The sequence below is a fragment of the Bubalus bubalis genome, chromosome 2 (assembly GCF_019923935.1).
Source record: "Bubalus bubalis isolate 160015118507 breed Murrah chromosome 2, NDDB_SH_1, whole genome shotgun sequence".
NCBI classification, from domain to species: domain Eukaryota; kingdom Metazoa; phylum Chordata; class Mammalia; order Artiodactyla; family Bovidae; genus Bubalus; species Bubalus bubalis.
The window spans coordinates 36,310,705-36,332,538 of NC_059158.1; the positions used below are offsets into that span (position 1 = coordinate 36,310,705).

At 57.2% G+C, this 21,834-nt stretch overlaps 1 protein-coding gene across 6 annotated transcripts in view; it reads left to right on the forward strand.

Moving 5' to 3' along the window:
- TFEB (transcription factor EB) overlaps nt 1-20,922 on the forward strand; it is a 48,331-nt gene extending 27,409 nt beyond the window's left edge. For 4 of the 6 annotated variants that reach the window (XM_044930197.2, XM_025270100.3, XM_044930199.2 and 1 more), the window contains 8 exons: nt 14,240-14,462; nt 14,558-14,812; nt 15,318-15,419; nt 17,075-17,195; nt 17,285-17,341; nt 18,053-18,128; nt 18,917-19,064; nt 19,817-20,922. In XM_044930197.2, the coding sequence (XP_044786132.1) occupies nt 14,256-14,462; nt 14,558-14,812; nt 15,318-15,419; nt 17,075-17,195; nt 17,285-17,341; nt 18,053-18,128; nt 18,917-19,064; nt 19,817-20,305 (1,455 nt within the window). In that variant the 5' untranslated portion in view covers nt 14,240-14,255 and the 3' untranslated portion in view covers nt 20,306-20,922. Of the gene's footprint in view, nt 1-1,018; nt 1,182-14,239; nt 14,463-14,557; nt 14,813-15,317; nt 15,420-17,074; nt 17,196-17,284; nt 17,342-18,052; nt 18,129-18,916; nt 19,065-19,816 lie in introns of those variants that run through there. The other 2 variants (XM_025270134.3, XM_025270093.3) reach the window with 2 other exon arrangements.
- The last annotated feature ends 912 nt before the right edge of the window (nt 20,923-21,834 follow it).

Below are 21,834 nucleotides of genomic sequence, written 5' to 3' on the forward strand. Positions count from 1 at the left end.
ATCTCTGCAGAGTGCATCTCATACCTGGGAACTGATGGCGGGCGGGGGTGGGACGGGTGAAGGCGGCTGCCTCCCTCTGCTCCCTTGGCTGGGAGGGGGTAACACTGTGGTACAAGGTCATTTCAAGTGTTGGGGAGAGAGTTCTCCTCTGGCTTCCAGATGGATAGGTTAGAGGTGCCAGCCGGGCACCTGGGCCGGGCAGCAGAGAAGCCACGCCATGCTCTGGGTCTGGGGCAGCTGCCATTCAGGAAGCCCTAGGCCGCGTGCGGGCTGGCTGGGCGAGGACCCGGGCAGGGGACCCCTGGATTTTGTGGCCCGGTTGAATGTTCCCAGTTCCCAGAAGTGCAGCTCACACTGGGGCGGGGCCGGGGAGAAGGCCCAGCCACCGGGTTGGGGGCGGTAGCTAGGGGAGAAGAGCCGTGGTCATCCGGCGGCCCCTGCCTGCTCCAGCCGCCCTGTCCCGCCCCCACCAGGCATGAGTCAGACCGAAAGCAGAAGCTGCCAGACATTGCGCAGGGTGAAGCGGGGCAGAACTAGCAGTGCTATTTTGGAGCCTGGTTAATTCCCCCTCCTGTCCCCCAGCGCGCATCACTCAGGGCACCCCACCCGGCCCCCCGCCCCGTTCCTGGCTTCCTGATCGCCAGCTCTTTGCCTTCCCTGTAGAGACTGCCGGGGCAGGACCCCATGTCCCCTGGCGTGTGTGGAGATGGGGTTGCTTAAAGCCCCTCCATTTGAGGGACCCCTCCTTCTCCCTGGCTGAGAGGTGCTGTCTTCTCTGGAACCAGCCTTCCGGGGTGTCAGGGGGTGCCCCCTCCCGGCGGGAGCTGGTGCTGCCGGTCTGGCACTGCACCCTCCCTCTGCCCCTCCTCTGCCACTCAGGCCAGCTGTCGGCCGCCTCTCACCGGGGCTGTGAGCTGACCAGGCTTCAGGTGGGAGCCTCTCCCGGCAGTGACTCTTAGAGGTTTGGGAGGGATTTCCGGACGCGGAGGGGGGATATTTGGGGGCCAAGGGCCTTTCCAGGACCCATGACATCATGCACCTTGCAGCAGCCCCAAGTCACCCCCTAGTCAATGGTTCTCTCTTGGGCATCCCAGGCCTGCTTGAGGGCCCACATGTTAGAATTTTTTGGAGCCCTATGAGCCTGGGAACCCCTGGCCATCCAGTCTGCGGAGGTGAAAGAGGTCAGTGGGTGTGTGTTTCTGAGCTGAAGTTGAGGGTGTTTGGGTGAGAGTGTTGCTACCCACCCGTGGGTCCGGGGGTGGAGGTCCCTGCCGCTCCTGAAGCTATGTGGCTGGGGGAGAGGGTGGGCTTTGCTGTTACTCGTGTATGCATGGGAGAGGGCCGTGGGCTCCGTCCACTGGGTGTTGCCGCCTCCTGGGGAAACCCTGAGGTCAGTGCTCCATCCTGCTATCTACCATCCAGCAACCTGGGGTGGGGGCCCATCGGCGGGCACGTTGCAAGGGAACCAGTTAGAATGTGGGGTCCCTTTGAAGCTCAGGGGAGCCAATCTTGGGTCTCTCGGTGCTCGGCTAGGTTTGGACTTGGGCAAGTGAAAAGGAGGGGCCAAGCAGTGGGGGTGTGTAGAATGGTCATCCAGGCCAGCTATAGGGGCCCCCACAGCCCGCACACCTCACGCACCGCTTACAGGCACAGACTGTCCTCAGAGTTGTCCGCTCCCTGCTGGGGCTGTTCTCTGGGCAGCCAAGTTCTGGGGCAGGGTGTGTGTGTGTGTGTGCACATGCACACGTGTGCAATGGTTTGTGTAGGAGATGCTGTGTATGTGTGTGAGTAGGCCTGTCTGGGTTGCTTCCCCCCACAGGGAACCTTACCAGCTTCCCTTTGGTTCCTGTAGGCTGTTCACCTCCTGCCCCGACCAGAGGCCCGGCACTGGGTAATGGGGAGTCCAGCCGGCCTGGAGCCCTCATTCCCAGCTCCACCTTGGCCCCGGGGCCTGAGAGTTTGGGCTGTTTGCTCAGGTTCACTGTGGGGCTCTGAAGGCCTGTGCCTGTCCCTTTAAGCATCTCTTTCCACCTCGCGGCTCCCTCTCCCACCTGTCGCATTTGAAACCAGCAAGTGATCAAGCCCCAGCAAGCTGCAAGTGAAGTGACCTTAATGTGCCCACCAATCTCCTGGGATGCCGTGTTAAAGTGCTAATGTAGAGTGTCTGACTCCATAGGTCTGGGCTGGGGCCTGAAAATCTGCATTTCTAACCAGCTCTCGGGGATGTGATGGCCTGTGGGTCATGCTTTCAGTGGTGAAGTCAGCCAGGTGGACACTGCTCCCCCTGCCAGGGAACTGACCTTCATGGGCCACCCCCTAGGTGCCAGGCACCTCACACATTCCAGCTCCTTTGATTCCCCTCACCTCCTCTGAAGGAGGTGGCATGACTGCCATCCTATTTTACAGATGGGGAAACTGAGCCTCCAAGAGGTTAAGTACCTGTTCTGGGTCACACAGCAGAAGAGTGTCACAAAGCCAGACGAGCTCTTGGTCTGTTGGGTCCACAGCATATGAGCATTTTACTGAACCCAGCCATCTTCCAGGGAGCAGACTCAGAAGGCAGAGATGTATCTGAGGGGATGCCAGAGGGGTTGGACCGCAGGGAGCAGCGTCCAGCCCTACCTGCCTAGCCCAGAGCCGTATGACTCCCTCCCTGCCTCCTCAGGCCCTTTCCAGGCTGAATCCCAGCCTGGGCACCCAGCATGCGGCCAGGCTCCGGGCACTCATGAGGCTCTGCAGGCGGAGGTTGGGTGTGCAGACCAGGGGCCCCAGCTCCACTGCCTACTGTCATGCAACCTTGGGCAAGCTGTCAGCCTCTTTGCCTCAGTTGCTCCCTCTGTGAAATGGGGAGTATATTACTGCATCCTCAGTGGTGTATAGTTTGAGGATGACATCAGTACCATGTATCAGCTTAGAACTGCACAAAGGAAGCAGGGCAAATAGTAATGAATGCCTGGTGGTTTGTTCCCAGACGCCACGGGCCACCTTCTGTGAATTTAACGCAGTTGTCAGGGCTCATAGGTGTCTTTCTTCCTTCCTTTGCCCCTCCTCTCTTCCAAAGTCTTCTTGTATTAGGCAAAGCCTGGATGCTTCAGTTTTAAAGATGTTGTCTTCGATGTCCTCAGAGGCAGATTAAATTCTGAAAGCAGAAGCCAAACAGTAGGAGTTCATTGCAGTGGATGGTGGGCAGGGAGGCTGGAGACCGGAGAGGTGGCTGCAGCCGCGAGGAAGCAGAGGAAGCCCCCAAGGGCAGGGGAAGGAGCCGGGCGCCCCTGGGGCGGAGAAGGCTGGGTTTGGAGCGAGGCCCCGGGTCTGGAGCCAGAGGCCGCTCCGCAGGCCAGCTGTGTGCTCCTCGCAGCGGCGGGCTGTGTCCTCTCACACTGGGGTCAGCGGGCCTGCCCTGCCCAAGAGGCCGGCACTGGGGCTGGGGAGCGGTTGCTGTCTCCTAAGGAGACAGACAAGTGAAGACTGGGTCCCCCGAGGCTGCTGCAGCTCTAGAGAGTTCCCGAGACAGCGCCCCAGACGGCTCTCCCTGTCCCCTGCCTGCAGGGCGGCTCGGCGGGCATCCAGCCCCGGACCATCTGTGTGGCCTGAGCCCTGCACCTGCCCGGACAGAGCGGGAAGGGAGCCCACCACCAGACCCCCTGCCCCCTCACATGAGCAACCAGGGGTCCAACTGGGAGAGGTACCCCAAGGGGGCTCACACAGCTGAGCGGTGGGACAGGTAAACACAGCTTTTCAATCCTACTCGGCCCTTTGGGAACAGACTCATTCCAGAGGCTCCAAACTCTTGGGCCCCAAATCCATGATGGCACGCAGTGACCAACCAGGTGGAGTCTTGGGCCTCAGCTTCCCTGGTGGGGGCATTGATGACCTTACAGGCTGACCTACCACCCACAGAACTTAGCACGGGGAGGGGATTGGGTGGGCTTGGGGGGGGCGGGGCTTGAAGCCCTTGGAGACCCAGCCTTGACACCCCTGCTCTTCAGGCCCCGTTCCTGTCTGGGGCGCCACCTGTGGGCTGTCCTTCCCTCCCAGCCCCTCCCTCTGCACGCACACACACACCACTGCCGTCCAGTGTCAGGACTTCAGGCCATGCAATCGCATTTCTGTCCAGCCTGTTTGATATGATTTCCCCCTGAGGCCCTTGCGTGGCCCACATTAACTGCCTCAGGGAGATCCCGATGTATGGTCGGTCTCCTGAGCCCTGGGCCTGGATCCGTCTTGGCTGTGTAGCAGCAGAGAGCCTGTAGGTGGGCCGGGCCCGGCCTGTGTCCTGGGGCCTCTCGGGGCTGAGGCCTGGGTGTGCAGGCCTCGGGGCCCTCCATAGGATTCACTGAGGACAGCAAAGGGTGAGGGGTGAGGCAGGGCTGGGAGTTTACGGGGACAATAATCCATCTCCAGGCTTCTTCCCTCTGCACCCCTGGTTTCCTTCTGATACTGGAGCTGGTGGTGGCCATACACCTGCAGGAGAGAGCTGGGCTGGTCTGCCCGCTTCACCGCGTCCTTGTAGTGTGACCTTGCCCAGGGCCCGGAACCCCTCTGTGAGTCTTGGTTTTCTCATCTGCAGAAGCTGTTTGTCCTGGGAAGTGTCCATGGGGACGGGTGAGGTCTGATCTAGGTCATGTGCTCAGCACTCTGCCTGGTCTACGGAGGGGACTCGGGCTGTTTGCTGAATGAGTGAACAGGTGGTAAATGAGCACGTGATGGGTGGTTGGACGAGCAGCCTCCCAGGGCCCCGAGTCTCGTTCTGGGAAGTCTGCCGGCTGGGATGGGGCGGAGGTTCTGGGGAAGAAAGCTGATTTCTCTGGGAGCTTCCTTGTAGCTGGGGAGACTGGCGGTAACCAGGAAACAACCGGAGAACAAAACCATGTGAACCATAGGCAGGCTGTTCAAGGGGATGGGGTGGCCGGCATGGGCTGCAGGGGAGAAGGGGAAGATGGGGGTTTCGGCCCCCTCACCCTGCTCCAACCCAGGAGGGGGGCAGCTCCCCGCTGAGCGGCAGGGTGAGGGGTTCTGCACTGTGTGTGTCTGGGTGTGAGACAGATGGCAGAGTGTTTGTGCGTGTGGCCTGCCTGAATCTATGCAAGGGCAGACGCCTCCCAGGACTGTTCTGGTTTCTCCTCTCCCTGCTTCTTTCAGCCACGTGTCCCCCTGCCCACCCGAGGCCCCCATCCTTCAAAGCGCAGTGACAGTCCTCCTGGGGCCGGCCTCCTGCCAGGGACCAGCTGGTCCCTCGGGGACAAGACGGGCGCCTCTCTGGTCTGGGATTGCCTTTGAAGCTGCCCCCCTTGTCCTGCCCGGGGCCAACCAGGAGGCGCCAGCTCCCACCCTTTCCTGCGGGATGTGAGCCGGGATGTGGGGCTGATGGCCTGAGCCGTGGACCCTGGAGGCCACTCAGCGGCCCGGGAGCTCCGGTGTCTGCTCTTCACATCCCCTCTCCTTCCTCTCCAACCTCTCCACCTCCTGCCTGTGTTCAGTCAGTCAGTCAGTCAGTTCAGTCGCTCAGTCGTGTCCGACTCTTTGCGACCCCATGGACTGCAGCACACCAGGCCTCCCTGTCCATCACCAGCTCCCAGAGTTTACTCAAACTCGTGTCCATTGAGTCAGTGATGCCATCCAACCATCTCATCCTCTGTCATCCCCTTCTCCTCCTGCCTTCAATCTTTCCTAGCATCAGGGTCTTTTCAAATCAGTCAGTTCTTCACATCAGGTGGCCAAAGTATTGGAGTTTCAGCTTCAACATCAGTCTTTCTGATGAATATTCAGGACTGATCTCCTTTAGGATGGACTGGTTGGATCTCTTTGCTGTCCAAGGGACTCTCAAAAGTCTTCTCCAACACCAGAGTTCAAAAGCATCAGTTCTTCACCGCTCAGCTTTCTTTATAGTCCAACTTTCACATCCATACATGACCACTGGAAAAACCATAGCCTTGACCAGACGGACCTTTGTTGGCAAAATAATGTCCCTGCTTTTTAATATGCTGTCTAGGTTGCTCAGGTTGTCTAAAGCCCCTGGGACTTCCCCGGTGGTCGAGTGGTTAAGACTCCACACTTCCAGTGCAGGGCATGCGGGTTCGATCTCTGGGTGGGGAACTAGGATCCTGCATGTCACATGGTATGGCCCCCTCCCCAAAAAAACAACAAGCCCCTGACTGTGCTCTCCCTGCCCCCAGCCCTGCAGTGTCCTGCGGGTCACACCTACCAGAGCAAGTGTGACTCCCAGTTGCTTTCTTTCAATGTTGGAGGCAGCCAGAGGGCTCACTGTTGCTTTTCATGACTCCCAAGGGAGCTTGGGCCAGCTAAGATGATAACAAGCCACCCACCCAAGTGTCTCCAGCACAGGCACTACTCTGCCTGCTCTTGATCTCTTTAGAACCCAGGGAGGTAGGCTTCCTTGCTTCCCACCCGCCTCTCCCATAGCACTGCAGTGAATTACGTATCATAGACAAACTTTGGAAAGAAAATCTTTTAAAACCCAAGGCTTCTGGGCAGGAAACAAAGAGGGTGTCTGGGAAAAGCTGGCCAAAGCCTTGCTTCTTCTGGCCAGTCTGTAACGAGAGATAGAAGCTAGGTGACCACTAGCCAGGGCTCCCCCTACCTGGGGCCCTGATAGGTAAATGGATGGAGGAATGGAGGGGACCCTTTCCTCAAAAGAAAATAAATAACAGAAAGAGGAGACTGGCCCAGGGATGCCCCCGGTGGGCATGGATGAAGCAATGGTTAACAGTGACCCAGTGGTGACATCACCCCCCCGTGCCCATGATTTCACACTTGCAGAGGCCTCCACGCAGCATCCCAGCTTAGGTCACAGCAGCTCTGTGGGAGATGTTCCCCAGCTGGTAAGTCCCACTTGGCTGATGGAAAGACTGAGGCTAGGCTCGGACCCTGAGTCAGGCCCACGTCTGGAATTCATCCCCAGACATCCTGCTGCCACTTCCCCACATCATCTTATAGGCAGGTATGCTGGCTCCTGGGGACCGATCTTATGACACCTCCCTACCCTTAGCTCTCTTTGGGTGCCACCCAGGTGATGCCCCCCCAGGCCCCCTGGGGACCTGTGACCGCCTTGATAATTAGGAACAGCCTTGTCCTAAGGCGTGGGGGTTCTGTGGACACTCTTGTCCATTTCCTAGTTCATCAGCCCTTCCTTTGCCAGGCCCTCTGCCAGAAGGGGCTCCGAGAAGTTAAAACAACCCCCAGTCCTGGAATCTTCCCCTCTCTTCCCTTCCCAAGGCTGAAAGGTTACCCAGGAGGTTGTGGGGTCCATCCCCCTGCCTCCGGGAGCCTCAGCACCTGTTCAGGAGGCCTTCCTTTAGTGATTGGTTTGATTTCCCCTCCGTCTCAGCTGGGCAGCTCCCACACAGCTGGTGGTTTGTAACAGACTGGATCAGAAGAAAACTTCTTCCGACCGCAGAGGCGTAGAATGCAATAAATGGCTTAACCAGGCACCCTGGCCTCTGAGCTGGGTCCACACTTTGTTGTTTCAGCCGCCAGACATAATGTTTTTTCCTAGGAATACAGGAAATTATCTCTGCCCTTTGAGGAAGGGCAGAATTTTTTTCTGCTTGTGTTTGAGGATTCCAGACCATTCCCTTGTCCCAGGACCCTCTGGCCCCTGAGCTAGATGAAAGAGATCAGCTACTGAAACCCTTTAATTGGAGGGGGGCTTCTTCAGTGGGAATCCCTAAAATAAAATGTGACCACCTTGCCCCAAGTGCCGGACCAGGGCCAAACTCTAAGCCCCAGGATTAGGGTGGTGGAGTCAGACTGCCAGCATCCAGCCTAGCCGCTCATTAGCTCTGCGACCTTTGGCAGGTGACAAACTCTCTGTACAAAATTCTTCATCTATAAAGGGGGGTGGGGCGGGGAGGATAGTACTGGTACTCATATCATAAAGTGATTGTGATAATTATTAATAAATAAGATGTATTTAAGCATACCTGGTGCATAAACAGGTCCATACCTGGTCCATAAGCATTAGTTTATTCTTCCTCATTAGAAAGATATACATGTTCATTACAGAAAAAGAACATTCCAAAAGGTAAAAAGAAAGAAAAAATTGTTCATGATTTCATCATCCAAAGAAGTCAGTGATATTTTAGTTTATTTCCTCCCAAGAGGTTTTTTCACACATATTTTACACAATGATGATCAGATTTTATATATAACTTTGCATACTACTTTTTGTCACTTGACATATCCGTGTGTTACTTATTATAAACACAACATTCCACGAGGAGGAACGCAACCTTTTTTTTTTTTGGACCCTGTGTCTGGTGGGATGTTAGTTCCCCAACCAGGAATTGAACGTGGGAACCTGGGTCCTCAGCAGTGAAAATGCAGAGTCCTAACCAGTGGGACCCCCAGAGAATTCCAGAACGCAACATAATTTAACCATCCTATTGCTGGACATTGAGATTATTTTTTATTTTTCTCTATAGAATGTGATGGACATCTTTATGCATAAAAGCCTTTTTTGTATTTGAGACTTCTTCCTCGAGCTAGTGGATATTTTTAAAGGCTTTGATATTTTTAAAGGCTTTGATACCAAGCTACCCTTGGGCGGTGGTGTTGAAGCTGCCTGGTACCAAAGGCATTTTAAAGTCATAGCCACACTTGGGTGGGGGAGGGGAAGGGTAATTTGTTCAACTCTTCTTTTACATTCTTTAAGGTCTGCCCTCATTCTTCTGTAAAATTTTAATGAAAGTACGACACACTTAGAGAAAAGTGTGCAAATTGTTGAGTGAGCATCTGGATGCATTTTCATAAACTCGATACTCCCATGTCACCAATACCCGCATCAAATTACAGAACATTCCTAGTCCTCCCAGCCCCCACCCCAAGCTGTCCTGTGTCATCTCCCCTTCACTGCCCCCAAGGGTAACCAGGATCCTGAATTCTAACATAAAAGATTTGTTTTACCCGTTTCTAAACCGTGTGTATATCAATCACTCTGTACGCCCGTTTGGCTTCTTTTGCTCACCGTTAACGTCTGTGAGAGTCATCTGAGTGGTGTTTAGCAATAGTTGGTTCATTCCCATCGCTAAGCAGCATTCCAGGGCATGGAGATATCACCTCTTTATCCATCTTCCTGTTGATGGACATTTGAGTGGTGTCCAGTTTTGGCCACTATCTATAGCGCTGCTGTGAACATTCTAGTCCGTGTCCTCTGGTGCCCACAGGGATGCTTTTCTGCTGGGCAGACACTTAAGAATGGAGTTGCTGGCTCTTGAGGCTCTATGTGTTTTCTGCTTCCTGCTCGTATTTTTTAAAAGATCACCTGGAAGGAAGAAAAGTCGCCAAGGCAGTTCAGGCCCCGCACGCAATTGAAGGGACGCGCCTCAGCTCAGGGCTGTTTGGGGGGCCCTCCATGAAGATCACATCCCCTCCAAAGGCTGGCGTCTGGGGCTGTAGGGGAACCTGAGTTGGGCCCTGGGTGCTGGCATGTGGCTTCTGACCCTGACCTGTGCTTCCAGAGGCCACTTAGTGTCTCCACCCAGCGTCCTTGGCTGGCCTAATAACCACTGCACTGAGCAAGGCAGGGCTTGGGCCAGATTCCAGGTGGACCTGGGGGATCCCACCTTTGGACATGACTGGGAGCCAGTTGGGCCCCTCACAAACCTCTAGAAAATGCCTTACTTCCGTTCCCCTTGTTTTTAAAGAACAACAGAGACTTCCTTGGTGGTCCACTGGTTAGGAATCTGTGCTTCCGTGGCTAAGAGTGCGAGTTTGACCCCTGGTCAGGGAATTGGGATCCTGCATGCCTCATGGTGCGACCACACACACACACACACACGCACACACACAAGAATTGTACGAATAGCATGTCTTCATAATCCTAAGAGTTAACTGCTTCGAAAGTGGGATGAGAAACTCTAAGAACCCTTCTTTGCCCCTCCCAGCCCACCGCTCTTCCCCAGAAGTAGCCACAGTGAACAGTTTGAATGTCGGGGGCCCAGATGAGTGCATAACGAGCGGCGGCTGTGAATCAGGCCGCCTGGCTCAAATCGCCATCTTGCTACTTATCAGATATGTGACTTTGGACCAATGACTTCACCTTTCTGCGCCTCAGTTTCTCCCTGGAAATTGAGGGCAATACTAGCAGTCACTGGCTCGGGTTGTTGTGAAGAACAGATGAGTTAATATTTGAAAACCATCTAGCGCAGCCCTGACCATTGGTAAGCATTCAGGAAGCATCCTGATTCTTCCAGTCTTTGCACATTTATTTATTTCCTGCCTCAGCGGGCTCTGGCTGTACATTTTATCCTGCAGTTTGATTTGTCCACTCAATGCTGTGTCTCTGAGATCTTCTTCCTGATACCTGAGACCTTCCTGTCCTGGGACCCTCTTTCTACTTGCCTTTCCTCCCTGATTTCTCCCCATCTTTCCCCTCCCTCTGTCCGCATCTTTCCTTGGGAAAGGTTCTGACCAGCTGTTCATACTAAGGTGTAAATGACTGACAAGGGAGGCCCCCACACAGGCTGGTGTGAAACCAGCTCTGGCCCCTGACCAGAGAAGGGCACTGCTTCAGAGAGGAGGCAGGATCTACCCATTATCGAACGCCTAAGGGCTGTTAGCCTGAAGAAGGCAATGGCAACCCACTCTGGTATTCTTGCCTGGAGAATCCCATGGACGGAGGAGCCCATCTTGGTCACAACTAAACTAGAACCCAGACTCAGCTTAGAGGCAGGCTCCCAGTGTTACTGAGTTACGCATGGTGGACCCTTTCCAGGCCTGGCAGGTCTGAGGTCAGATGTTGGGGAGGGTCTGGGACGTTTTGGATTTCCCATGTCCCTCCTCTCAGCCCCTCCTGACCAGACTGGGCACGGGGGAGGCTGTGCGTGGCCCTCAGGCGCTGCATGAGCACATGTGCTTTGGGGCTTGGTGGGGAGGGGAGCCTCGAGGCAAGGAGAGCCACTACCATCTGCCCCCTCTCCGGGACCACCCCGTCTGCCCTTGGATCCCCTCACCCCTCAAGCCCCACCCTAAACTCCACACGCATCCCACCGAGCCACACCACGCCCGGAGCAACCCAGGTGGGGAGGTGGGGTGGGCAGAGGATGGGGCTGCGACTCAGTGGGTGGCAGCAACTCTGTGGGGGGTGACAGCTTTGGCAATGGGGGTGCAGGTGGGAGAGCCACCCTCTGTTAGAGGACAGGGGACAGGCTAAGGCGTCTGACACCCTCTGAAACACAGTTACCTCGCGGTTTGCAATTCAGCATCCTCTCCCCAAGGCTCTCCTAGACCCCACGTGGGATTTCTGCGTCCATTTTACAAATGAGCAAACTGAGGCTGGCACAGCCAGTGAGAGGCTTAGCCGGGGCCCGAGCCCAGGTTCTCGCCCAGCCCTTTGTCAGAGAAACAAGGGGCTCGTTCTCCCCGAGTCCCCCCGGGGCCGGCTGGCACTGCCAGGCCCAGTGTCTGCATCGCCTCGCCGCCCGCTTGGGCCAACTGAAGTCAGATTGTTCCTGCTCACTGCTTGTGTGAGGAGGCAGGGGGTGCAGCTGTGAGGGCAGTGGGCCGGGGTCAGAGCCCTGAGGTTTGCAAGGCTGCAGTTGGGGAGGAGGGCCAAAGACAGGCCACCCCTCTGTGGGAGCACAGGACGGCTGTGTCCCTGCCACAGGACAGAGGAGGGCAGAGAAGGGGGGTGTCTGCCCCTTTCTCCATGACGACTGTCCTGTTGGGAGCCAGCCAGAGACCCCTGGGGCTGAAGCAGCCTCTTCAGGAATTCCTAGCCTAAGGGGGCAGGAAGCGAGGAAGGGAGATGAGGTAATGGCCACTGACTACTCAGCCCTCAAGGTGGACGGAGCCGCTCCACTTTATAGGGCAGGCTGCAGGGTGGTTAGAGGGAGCCCTGGCCTGGGGTCAGGTGGCTGGGGCTCCATTCCTGGCCCTGGATCAACCAGACGTGCAACCTGGGACAAACGCCTTCCCAGCTCTACACGGAGACATGACGGTCTGCAGAACCCCCACCCCCGCCCACGACGGGCCGGGGAGCCAGACTGGCATTGCGTCCCGGCTCTATTCCCGCTGCAGCATACTTAACCTCCCTGTGCCACTGTCTCTCCTTATCTGTAGGAGGAGAATAATAACCAAAGCTACCAGAGGGGGCTGTTTGAGGTGAAAGTGTCTGGAACCCTGCCCAGCACACAGTGAATGCTCAAATAGGACGCAGATTATTATTAGTTCCACGATCTGGTGATTTGCACTGAATATCTGCCAATGTGTGTTCAGTCACTCAGTTGTCTCTGACTCTTTGCGGCCCCATGGGCTGCAGCCCGCCAGGCTCCTCTGCCTAAGGAATTTTCCAGGCAAGAATACCGGAGTGGGTTGCCATTTCCTTCTCCAGGGAATCTTCCCAACACAGGGATTGAACCCATGTCTCCTGCATTAGCAGGTGGGTTCTTTACCACTAGCACCACCCAGGAAGCTCGTATTTACCAGTACCTTCCTCTAGTGCCAACATAGTCTGATGTCTGGCACTCGGCAGAACATGTCAGCCTGTACTGCTTTCCTTTGTCACCCCCCAGATGTATGGGTCTCATTCTTAGGATGTTGGTGTGCAGCCCTGGCCTCTGGTCTACACTGCGGCTGACCTGCCAGTCCTGTGCTGATCCACCACTTACCTACTCAGTTTACCAAGTGCCCTCACTGCACCCAGGGAGGATGAGGTGCCCTGAAGCGATCCTCTCTGTGCGGGGTTAGTGACCCAGGGACTTGCCTTTCTTACTTACTGGACTGTAGATGCCACGAGCTCAGGGCCTACAGCTGGCTCAGTGCTGGATGGCCAGTTCTGGTTCATAAATAGTAAACATTCCCTGTATACATTTGTAGAGGCCTGAGGCACAGCAGTGAACAAGACAGACAAAATGCCTGCCCTGGGGGGAGTTTGCATTCCTGCTGAGAGAGAGATAGAGGATGAATTGAAATAACTGAGCAAAAATGCATATTTAAGATGGTGATAAGTGACAGGGAGAAACATAAAACAGGGAAGGGGCATAGAGTTGGGGGTTGGGGTGCTGGTTTTGCAATCTTAAACAGGGTAGGAGGTGACACACTTGAGCAGTGGGGGTGAAGGAGTGGGCCATGGTGGTGTCCGGGGGATGGGCAGCCCGGGCAGCGGGAAGTGCAGGTGCAAAGGCCCTGAGGCAGGAAACATGCCTGGTGTGTTTGAGGCATTAGGTGTGGCTGGAACAGGTGGAACAGGGAGGAGAGTAGGAGGTGATGGGGTCACAAGAGACCATCAGGTGGGGACAGATCAGAGAGGGCTTTTTATGGGAAGGACTTCAGCTTTTACACGGAAAGAAATGGGAACCATGGAGAGGTCTGCGCCGAAAGAGAGACAGTCTCTAACTTAGGTTGTAACAGGATCCCTCTGATTATCGAGTTGCAAGTAGAATGTTGTGGGGCCAGCTGGAGGTTAGGAGGCGCCATCAGGAAGCCGGGTAAGGCATGGCAGAGGCTTGGCCCTCCCTGGGGGCAGCGAGGCGGTAGCAGAGGAGGATGTATTTGGGGTCATATCTGGCAGGCTTACCAGGTGGCATGAGAGAGAGAAAGGGGTCAAGACTAACTCCAAGTTTGGGGCGCTGACCTACTAGAACAAATGAAGGGAGCATGAACGAATCTCTGGCCCAAGAAACCAGCAGACTTGGATTTAAGTCTCGGCTTTGCCATCCACTTACTCAGTGACCTTGAGCAAATCTCCCACGCCCTCCCTTCTCCCGTGAAATGCGGTCACCTTTGTCCTGGTCTCTTCCCCAAGAGTCCATGCACTTTGTTTTGCTTATTTTTGCTGTTGTTTTGTGTTTGTGTTTGGCTGCACCATGTGGGTTGCAGGATCTTAGTTCCCAGACCAGGGATTGAACCCGGGACCCCTGTGGTGGAAGCATGGAGTCCTAAGCACTGGACTACCAGGGAAGTCACAGGAGACATTAGAGACGTGGGTTCAATCCCTGGGTCAGAAAGATCCCCTGGAGGAGGGCATGGCAACCCACTCCAGTATTCTTGCCTGGAGAATCCCCATGGACAGAGGAGCCTGGTGGGGTACAGACCATGGGATCGTCACAGAGTCAGACATGACTGAAGCGACTGAACACAGTTCCCAGACCAGGGATTGAACCCGGGCCCCTGCAGTAGAAGCTTGGAGTCCTCACCACTGGACCGCCAGGGAAGTCCTGAGACCCCGTGCAAGTTGCAGGGCCCCCTGCCTCACTGCCCTGCCCTCTCCTGTCCCCAGGGAGCCGGCAGCCGCCATGGCGTCGCGAATCGGGCTCCGCATGCAGCTCATGCGGGAGCAGGCGCAGCAGGAGGAGCAGCGGGAGCGCATGCAGCAGCAGGCCGTCATGCATTACATGCAGCAGCAGCAGCAGCAGCAGCAGCTGGGGGGGCCGCCCACTCCAGCCATCAACACCCCCATCCACTTCCAATCTCCGCCACCAGTGCCCGGGGAGGTGCTGAAGGTGAGGCCTGGGGCTCGGGCCGTCCCCCTCCACCCCCTGCCCTGGTCCCTCAGAGCTCCGGCCTGAAACCTTTTGCCTCCTCCGCCTTTTCCCAGGTGCAGTCCTACCTGGAGAACCCCACCTCCTACCACCTGCAGCAGTCCCGGGACCAGAAGGTGCGGGAGTACTTGTCTGAGACCTACGGGAACAAGTTTGCTGCTCACATCAGCCCCGCCCAGGGCTCCCCAAAGCCCCTGCCAGCCGCCTCCCCAGGCGTGCGGCCCGCACACGTGTTGTCGTCCTCAGCCGGCAACAGTGCTCCCAACAGCCCCATGGCCATGCTGCACATCGGCTCCAACCCCGAGCGGGAGGTGAGTGAGGAGCTGGCCCGTGCCTGCCACCAGTGGAGCTGGGGCCCCGTGCTGTGCTCCTGCCGCTCCTAGTCTAATGGCAGAGGCAAGGCACTGCCCTCAGGGAGCCCCGGTCTGAGGGGAGACACAGCCCTGCCCTCGGGGAACCCCATTCTCCCAGGAGAAACATCATCCCTAGTTCGGAAAGCTCTGCTAGGAAGAAACAAGAGATTCATACCAGAATGCCCAGCACACCTGCAAAGCCATGTCCTGACAGAGGGTATAAAGCAATCTCCCCAGGCAACTTGGCTCCTTAGGAAGAGCCCTAACCTGGGCCTTGGGGCCTGGGGAATCCGGACAGCTCAGGTCTCTCTGGGCCTGTTCCCTTATCCCCAGATGAGCGGGTGGGGTGAGGTGGGCTCCAAGGTCCCTGAGGTCCGTGGCTGTCCAGTACCCCTTTCCCTCTGCCTTTTTCCAAGTGCCTTCTCCCACAAAGGGACTGTTTTGTTTTTTTTTTCTGTTTCAGTTTGATGTCATTGACAACATTATGTGTCTGGACGATGTCCTGGGCTTCATCAATCCTGAAACTCAGATGCCCAACACGGTACTGCTGGCCAGGGCAGGGCGGGTATGTTAGGGGGAGGGGCAGAGGCCCCCCAAGAGCCGTGACCCAGAAGAGAACTAGAGACAGGGTCCTCACCTGGGCGGAGATGGTGTCTTGCTGCAGAGATGAGAGTCGCCTCCATCCAACCATGTGACGAGGGCCCGGGCCCGGGAGAATTGTGCATCCAGAGACATGTCCCTTAGCCTGTGTGCGTGCTGGGGCTTCAGCGGGGAGGGGTGTCTGGGGAGGGCTGCCCGAGTTGGGATGGGGCGGGTGGGGGGCACTGGTGCTGAGGGGAGCAGTGTGGCTCCAGGAAGGCCTGGAGCAGATGAGTTCCTTTGGGATATGGGGCTCTTCTCCTCTACCTGGTAAACAATCCGCCTGCAATGTGGGAGACCTGGGTTCGATTCCTGGGTTGGGAAGATCCCCTGGAGAAGGGAATGGCGACCCAGTCCAGTATTCTTGCCTGGAGAATCCCATGGACAGAGGAACCTGGTGGGCTACAGTCCATGGGTTCCCAAAGAGTCGGACACGACTGAGCCACTCACACACATGCACACGCCTCTACTAATCCTGGGGCCCAGCTGAGCACAGGCTTGTGCCCCTCCCTCTGAGGGGGAAGCGCTATCTGGCCTGCTGGTCCCCTGCCTCCAGCAGCCTCTTAGCAGCATTCATGGTCCAGGCTCTCCCTACAGGTTCCTGGGTGGGTGGGAAGGGGCCAGGCTTAGAATCTAGATGCCTATCTTCAGCTGTGACCCTGGGAAGTCCCTTAACTGTTCTGAACCCCTAGGGATGGTGCCTTCTACCCAGAGGATGGTGGGCAAATTAGATAAGGCAAGACATGGGGGCGAGTTCTGTGCAACGGGGGACAGGTATTTACATTGAGCAGCTGAAACTGGGGCATCTTCTCCCCTTTTCTTGGAGCTCCATGAGCCTTCGCTGCTCACTCCTGCCCTTGGGGCCCCAGCCCTTGACGCTGTGGGAGGTCAGGGAGTCAGTTCTCCAGGACCGCCGCCCTGGTGCCAATGTGGCTCAGCAGGATGGGAAGCCTGCTGCTGCCAGCAGGGCCGTGGAGGGCTGGAGAGGGGAGAGGGCAGGGCACAGCGGCTGGCCCTGTCGGTGGTTCCCCCTGTACCCTGCAGGGTTCTGGGCCTGTGATTTTGCTTTTCGTGAATGTGTGGTGGGAGATCTTTCCAGAGCTCAGATATTTTCCTGTGGGGTGGGGCCCCCATTTAACCCCTCAATGGCTGCCTTTCACCAAGCGCCAGAGTCTCTGCAAGTGGAACCTGCCCTCCCAGGTCCCCCAGCATCACCTGCATCACGCTCTGCGCTCTGGCAGCTACTTCCGGTCTGCTTCTCTGCTCAGCCACCCCCTGCCTCTAGTGCCCTTCCTCACCACGCCCTCTGGAAACCTTCTAGAAACTCCAGATTAGGTGCCCCTCCCCCGGGCTTCTACAGGCCCTATCTCCCCTCCCGCCGCTGCTTCTGGCAGCACTGGGTGGCTGCTCGCTGAGGGCAGGGGCTGCCTCTTCAGCTCTGGACTCTGCCCGGACTCTGACCCCAGCGCGGCCTCCCCAGCTGTTCCCGGGGAATCGCTGTTCCTGGGGCAATGGGCCCTGGGGAGAGGCCCCTACGGAACGGGGCCGCTCACCGAGTCTTCTTCCCGCCTCTTCCTGCAGCTGCCTCTGTCCAGCAGTCACCTGAATGTGTACAGTGGAGACCCCCAGGTCACCGCCTCCCTGGTGGGCGTCACCAGCAGCTCCTGCCCAGCCGACCTGACGCAGAAGCGTGAGCTCACAGGTACCGCCCCGCTGTCTCCCGGAGCGCCCCCCATCCCGGCTGTGTCTCCCCAGCGCCTCCCCTCCCAGCTCTCCTCTTTTGTTTTCCAGATGCTGAGAGCCGGGCCCTGGCCAAGGAGCGGCAGAAGAAAGACAATCACAACCTCAGTGAGTCTCCCCTGCCTCTCTTCCTCCTCTCACCTGGGCTGGCTCCAAAGCTACCCTCTGACCTGCAGCTTCTAGGAAGGATTCCTTACAGGAGGCTATAAAATCCTGGCATTGGTATGACTGGATTCAGCCTCTTTCCACCAGTCCTTGCTAGAAGGCGGGGGAGAGGTGCTCCAGGGAAGAGATATTCATAAAATTCCCAGAACTTCAGAGGGAATGAGTTTATCAGATTGTTTTCTTTAGGGCGTGGAGCCTTCTGAGCAGTGGAGGGAGGCCTCTCCAGACAGCTTTGTCTGCTACAGTCTTCCCCTCCTTAATCATGTCTGGCCTGCCCCCAACCCCCTTAACCCCACAGCCACCCCGTTTGGTGGTGGTGGTGGTTATTCAGTTGCTCAGTCGTGTCCGACTCTTTGAGACCCCACAGGCTGCAGCGTGCCAGGCTTCCCTGTCCTTCACCATCACCCAGAGCTTGCTCAAACTCATGTCCATTGAGTCAGAGACGCCATCCAAACATCTTGTCCTCTGCCATCCCCTTCTCCTTCTGCCCTCAGTCTTTCCCAGGGTCTTTGCAATGAGTTGGCTCTTCGCCCATGTAGTTGGTCACCAGTTCCTTCCCAGAAGGACTAAGGCGTCCCTCCTTGGGCTGGACCCTTCTTCCCAGGTGGGGTCCTCATCTCCCTAATTGTTTCCCCCGATATTTGTTACTTCTAGTTGAAAGGCGACGGAGGTTCAACATCAATGACCGCATCAAGGAGCTGGGCATGCTGATCCCCAAGGCCAATGATTTGTGAGTGGATTTCCTGGAGGAAGGGGAGGGGAGGGCAGCAGCTCACAGGTATTATCTGCTGGTTGCCAGGGGGAAGGGATGGGAAGAGAATCCCCTTTAGCTTCTTTAAGATCTTATCATCTGTTGGGGAAAGAAGAACCTTCCATCCCCCAACTAAGAAAGGCTCAAGACAGGAAGGAGGAGTCCAGGTCCCAGAAGTAAGGGTAGGGTCAGGGGGTGCTTCCTGGAGGAGGAGTCATGCTAGGAAAGTTTGCTGAGGCACCAGACTGGTGCAGAGGTGGTCTGGGATCAGGAGTCGTGAGGGTGGAGAACAGGTGTGGGTTTTGGTGGCAGGAATGGGAGGCCTGGGGAAGGAGGCTGCTCCGAATTGCCTGGTTCCTGGGATTGCAATGCAGGAGACCTGAGTTTCCTCCCTGGGTCGGGAAGATCACCTGGAGAAGGGAACAACTACCCACTCCAGTGTTCTTGTCTGGGAAATCCCATGGACAGAGATGCCTGGTGGGCTATAGTCCAACGGGCTCGCGAAGAGTCGGACACAACCGAGCGACTAAGCCTTTCTCTTGGGATGAACGAGGTGGGTGGCGGCACCACAGTCACTTGCTCATTTGCAGATGGACATTGGCCTCCTCCATAAATAGGGGTTGGTCAGCTCTGGGGTTTGGGGCAAAGTTGGGATAGGCGACATCAACTCTGAAGCCACAGCAGGGTTTTACGCCCACCCACGAAGCTCCTGGCCGGTCCTAGCCCCCTCCTCTGAGCATGAGCCTCTGATTCTGCCTGGCCTGCAGGGACGTGCGCTGGAACAAGGGCACCATCCTCAAGGCCTCTGTTGACTACATCCGGAGGATGCAGAAGGACCTGCAGAAGTCCCGGGAGCTGGAGAACCATTCTCGGCGCCTGGAGATGACCAACAAGCAGCTCTGGCTCCGTATCCAGGTCTGGGTCTTGAACCTGGTCCTCTTGGGTGGCTCTGACTCCTGACCCCTGGCCTGAGTCCTGAGCCCTGTAAGGGGCGGTGCTTACACTTCTGCAGTTGGAGATGGAGGGATGATCCCCATGGGGAAGGAAGACTTATCAGTCAGGATGTTATCGTTGGGTAACAGAGAGTGCCCGCCAAGTGAGCAAGAGAAAGAACAAAGGCTTGGGAAAGTCCATGCTACCACCTAGAGCCACCTAGTCCTGGCTCTGTTGTTGAAGGCCTTTTGTCCTCTTTGGGCCTGACACTGGTCGCCTATATAAAGGGCGATTGGCCTGCAGCTTCAAAGATTTTCTATTTCTTATGGTAGATAATACAATTCACATTGCAATCCAGCCCACATAGTCAGCTCAAAGTGAAAAAAAATCAAAGTTTCATGAAAGAACCCTCATCCTTAATAGATGCAATGCATTCTGATAATTTCTAGTCTGGTCTAGTCTAGGCAAGTCTATTTCAATTAAAAGAAAAAATAGAAAGAGAGCTGGTCAAGGCTCAACTGTAGTGGTTTCCCAACCCACTAATGAGTTGTGACTTGTAGCTGGAAAACACGTTGGTGAAGACTCTAGAGCTGCCCTGCGCTTGCTCCCAGCTGAGATATTTTGTGGTCTTGGGTGCCACAAAGGGAGGGTCAAGGGCGGCAGCGGGGGTTGGGGTGGGCAGCAGGGGGTTGCCAGGGGTGGGTGCCTCCAACCTCTGTCTGTCCCACCTGCAGGAGCTGGAGATGCAGGCTCGGGTGCACGGCCTGCCCACCACCTCGCCCTCCGGCATGAACATGGCCGAGCTGGCCCAGCAGGTGGTGAAGCAGGAGCTGCCCAGCGAGGAGGGCCCAGGGGAGGCCCTGCTATTGGGGGCCGAGGTCCCCGACCCTGAGCCACTGCCGGCTCTGCCGCCCCAGGCCCCGCTGCCCCCTCCAGCCCAGCCACCCCAGCCACCATCCCCATTCCACCACCTGGACTTCAGCCACAACCTGAGCTTTGGGGGCGGGGGCAACGAAGGGCCCCCGGGCTACCCCGAACCTCTGGGGCCAGAGCATGCCTCCCCGTTCCCTGACCTGTCCAAGAAAGATCTGGACCTCATGCTCCTAGACGACTCCCTGCTCCCGCTGGCCTCCGACCCCCTCTTCTCCACCATGTCCCCTGAGGCCTCCAAGGCCAGCAGCCGCAGGAGCAGCTTTAGCATGGAGGAGGGCGACGTGCTGTGACCTGGGCGACAGGGGCGGGCCTGGGGGCTGGGAGGGCCAGGGCCACCGCCCCCCACCCTTCAGGCTGCACTTGTGTGTGAAGTAGCCCCTGCCCGGCCTCACTCCTCCTGTCGGCCCCCGCACCCTGTGTGGACTTAGTGCCCGCTTGGCAGCCCGTGGGTTGGAAGCCCCCCACCCAGGGGCAGCCCTCTTCATGGGGCTGGGCAGGAAGAGGCCTTCAGCCCGGCTCCTCCCAGAGGTGACATCGTGAGGGCAAGGCGAGGGGGCGCCGCAGAGGGGGGACAGGATGTGCTGGAGTTAAGAAGACATCTTACCTTCGAGCCTGGTCCCCCCATCAGTGAAGGAGGACTCATTGGAACCAGGGGTCCAGAAGTTCCTTCTTGGAGGCATGGACTGGTCCAGGGGTGCCCAGGCTTGCCTTTCTGGCACTCTCCCCACCCACAGGTGGGGCCCCCACCCCCGCTTTGGTGCTAACAGCTCTCCTCCAGGTGGTGTGAGGGCGGGGGTGGCCAGAAGAGGGGGTGCTGGGTTCAAGTTAGAACGTGGGGTCACTGCTGGAAGAGCAGCTCCCCTCAAGGCTCCCCACTTTGTGCCTTTAGTAAACACTGTGCTTTGTACCCGCTTGTCCTGTCTCTTTGGAGGGGGTCTGGGGGCCAACAGATGCCGGGGAGGAGTCAACCCAATGGACTCACAGTTCAAATGCCCCCGAAGGGGATCAGGGATGGGGGATACAGACAGAAGGGACTGAGTCCATCGCCTGGTTCCCCCAGCTCCCTAGCAGGGCCCCATGGAAGCTGGAGATGTAGCCTTACTTAGGGGTCTTGGGTGCTTCTGGGGGCTGTGTCCCTCCCCATGGCCACAAGGTGGCGCTGCCGCCCCGCTGGTCTCACACCTCCGGCTGAGGCCTGAGTTGGCTGGGCCAGGTGACTGGGAGACCCTGTTGCTTGGAAACCAAGTCTACAGCTCCTGGGCACTGTGGTCCCAGACTACCCAGGCCGGGGACGGTGGGCATGTTTCTCCTGTCCCCAGCCCCAGTTCTTTCCTCTCCATAAGGTGGGCTGCCTGCTCTGGGGGCAAGGCCCAGGACCAGCTGCCTAGGTTATGAGGGGCTCTGCCCTGCGGGTTGAGGGAAGGAGAGACCCATGTAAACTACAGTTGCAAGGACGTGGCACCAGGGCGAAGGTTCTGCTCCAGCACCTCAGGCATTGAGACCCCCCCCGCCCCGCCACCGCCCCCACCAAACCCTTTCCTTTCTGGGCTAAAGGCTCCCTCAACCCACAGTAGTTCCCGGGGGGGCCTCTGCTCCAAGATCCTGGGGCTTTATGACCTCACTCAGGGTGGGGAAAATGGGCTTGGGGCAGAGAGGGGTGAGGGGGTGTGCCTCTTGAGCCGGGGGTGTCTGGGGGAAGGGAGGAGAGTATCTTTGCCAGCTTTGCCCGCCTCTCCCTCGACTTGCCACAGTCTCTTCAGGCAAAGACCAAAATGGCTTTCCCCTTTTGGGGCCCTGTGAGGACAACGGGGCCTAATTA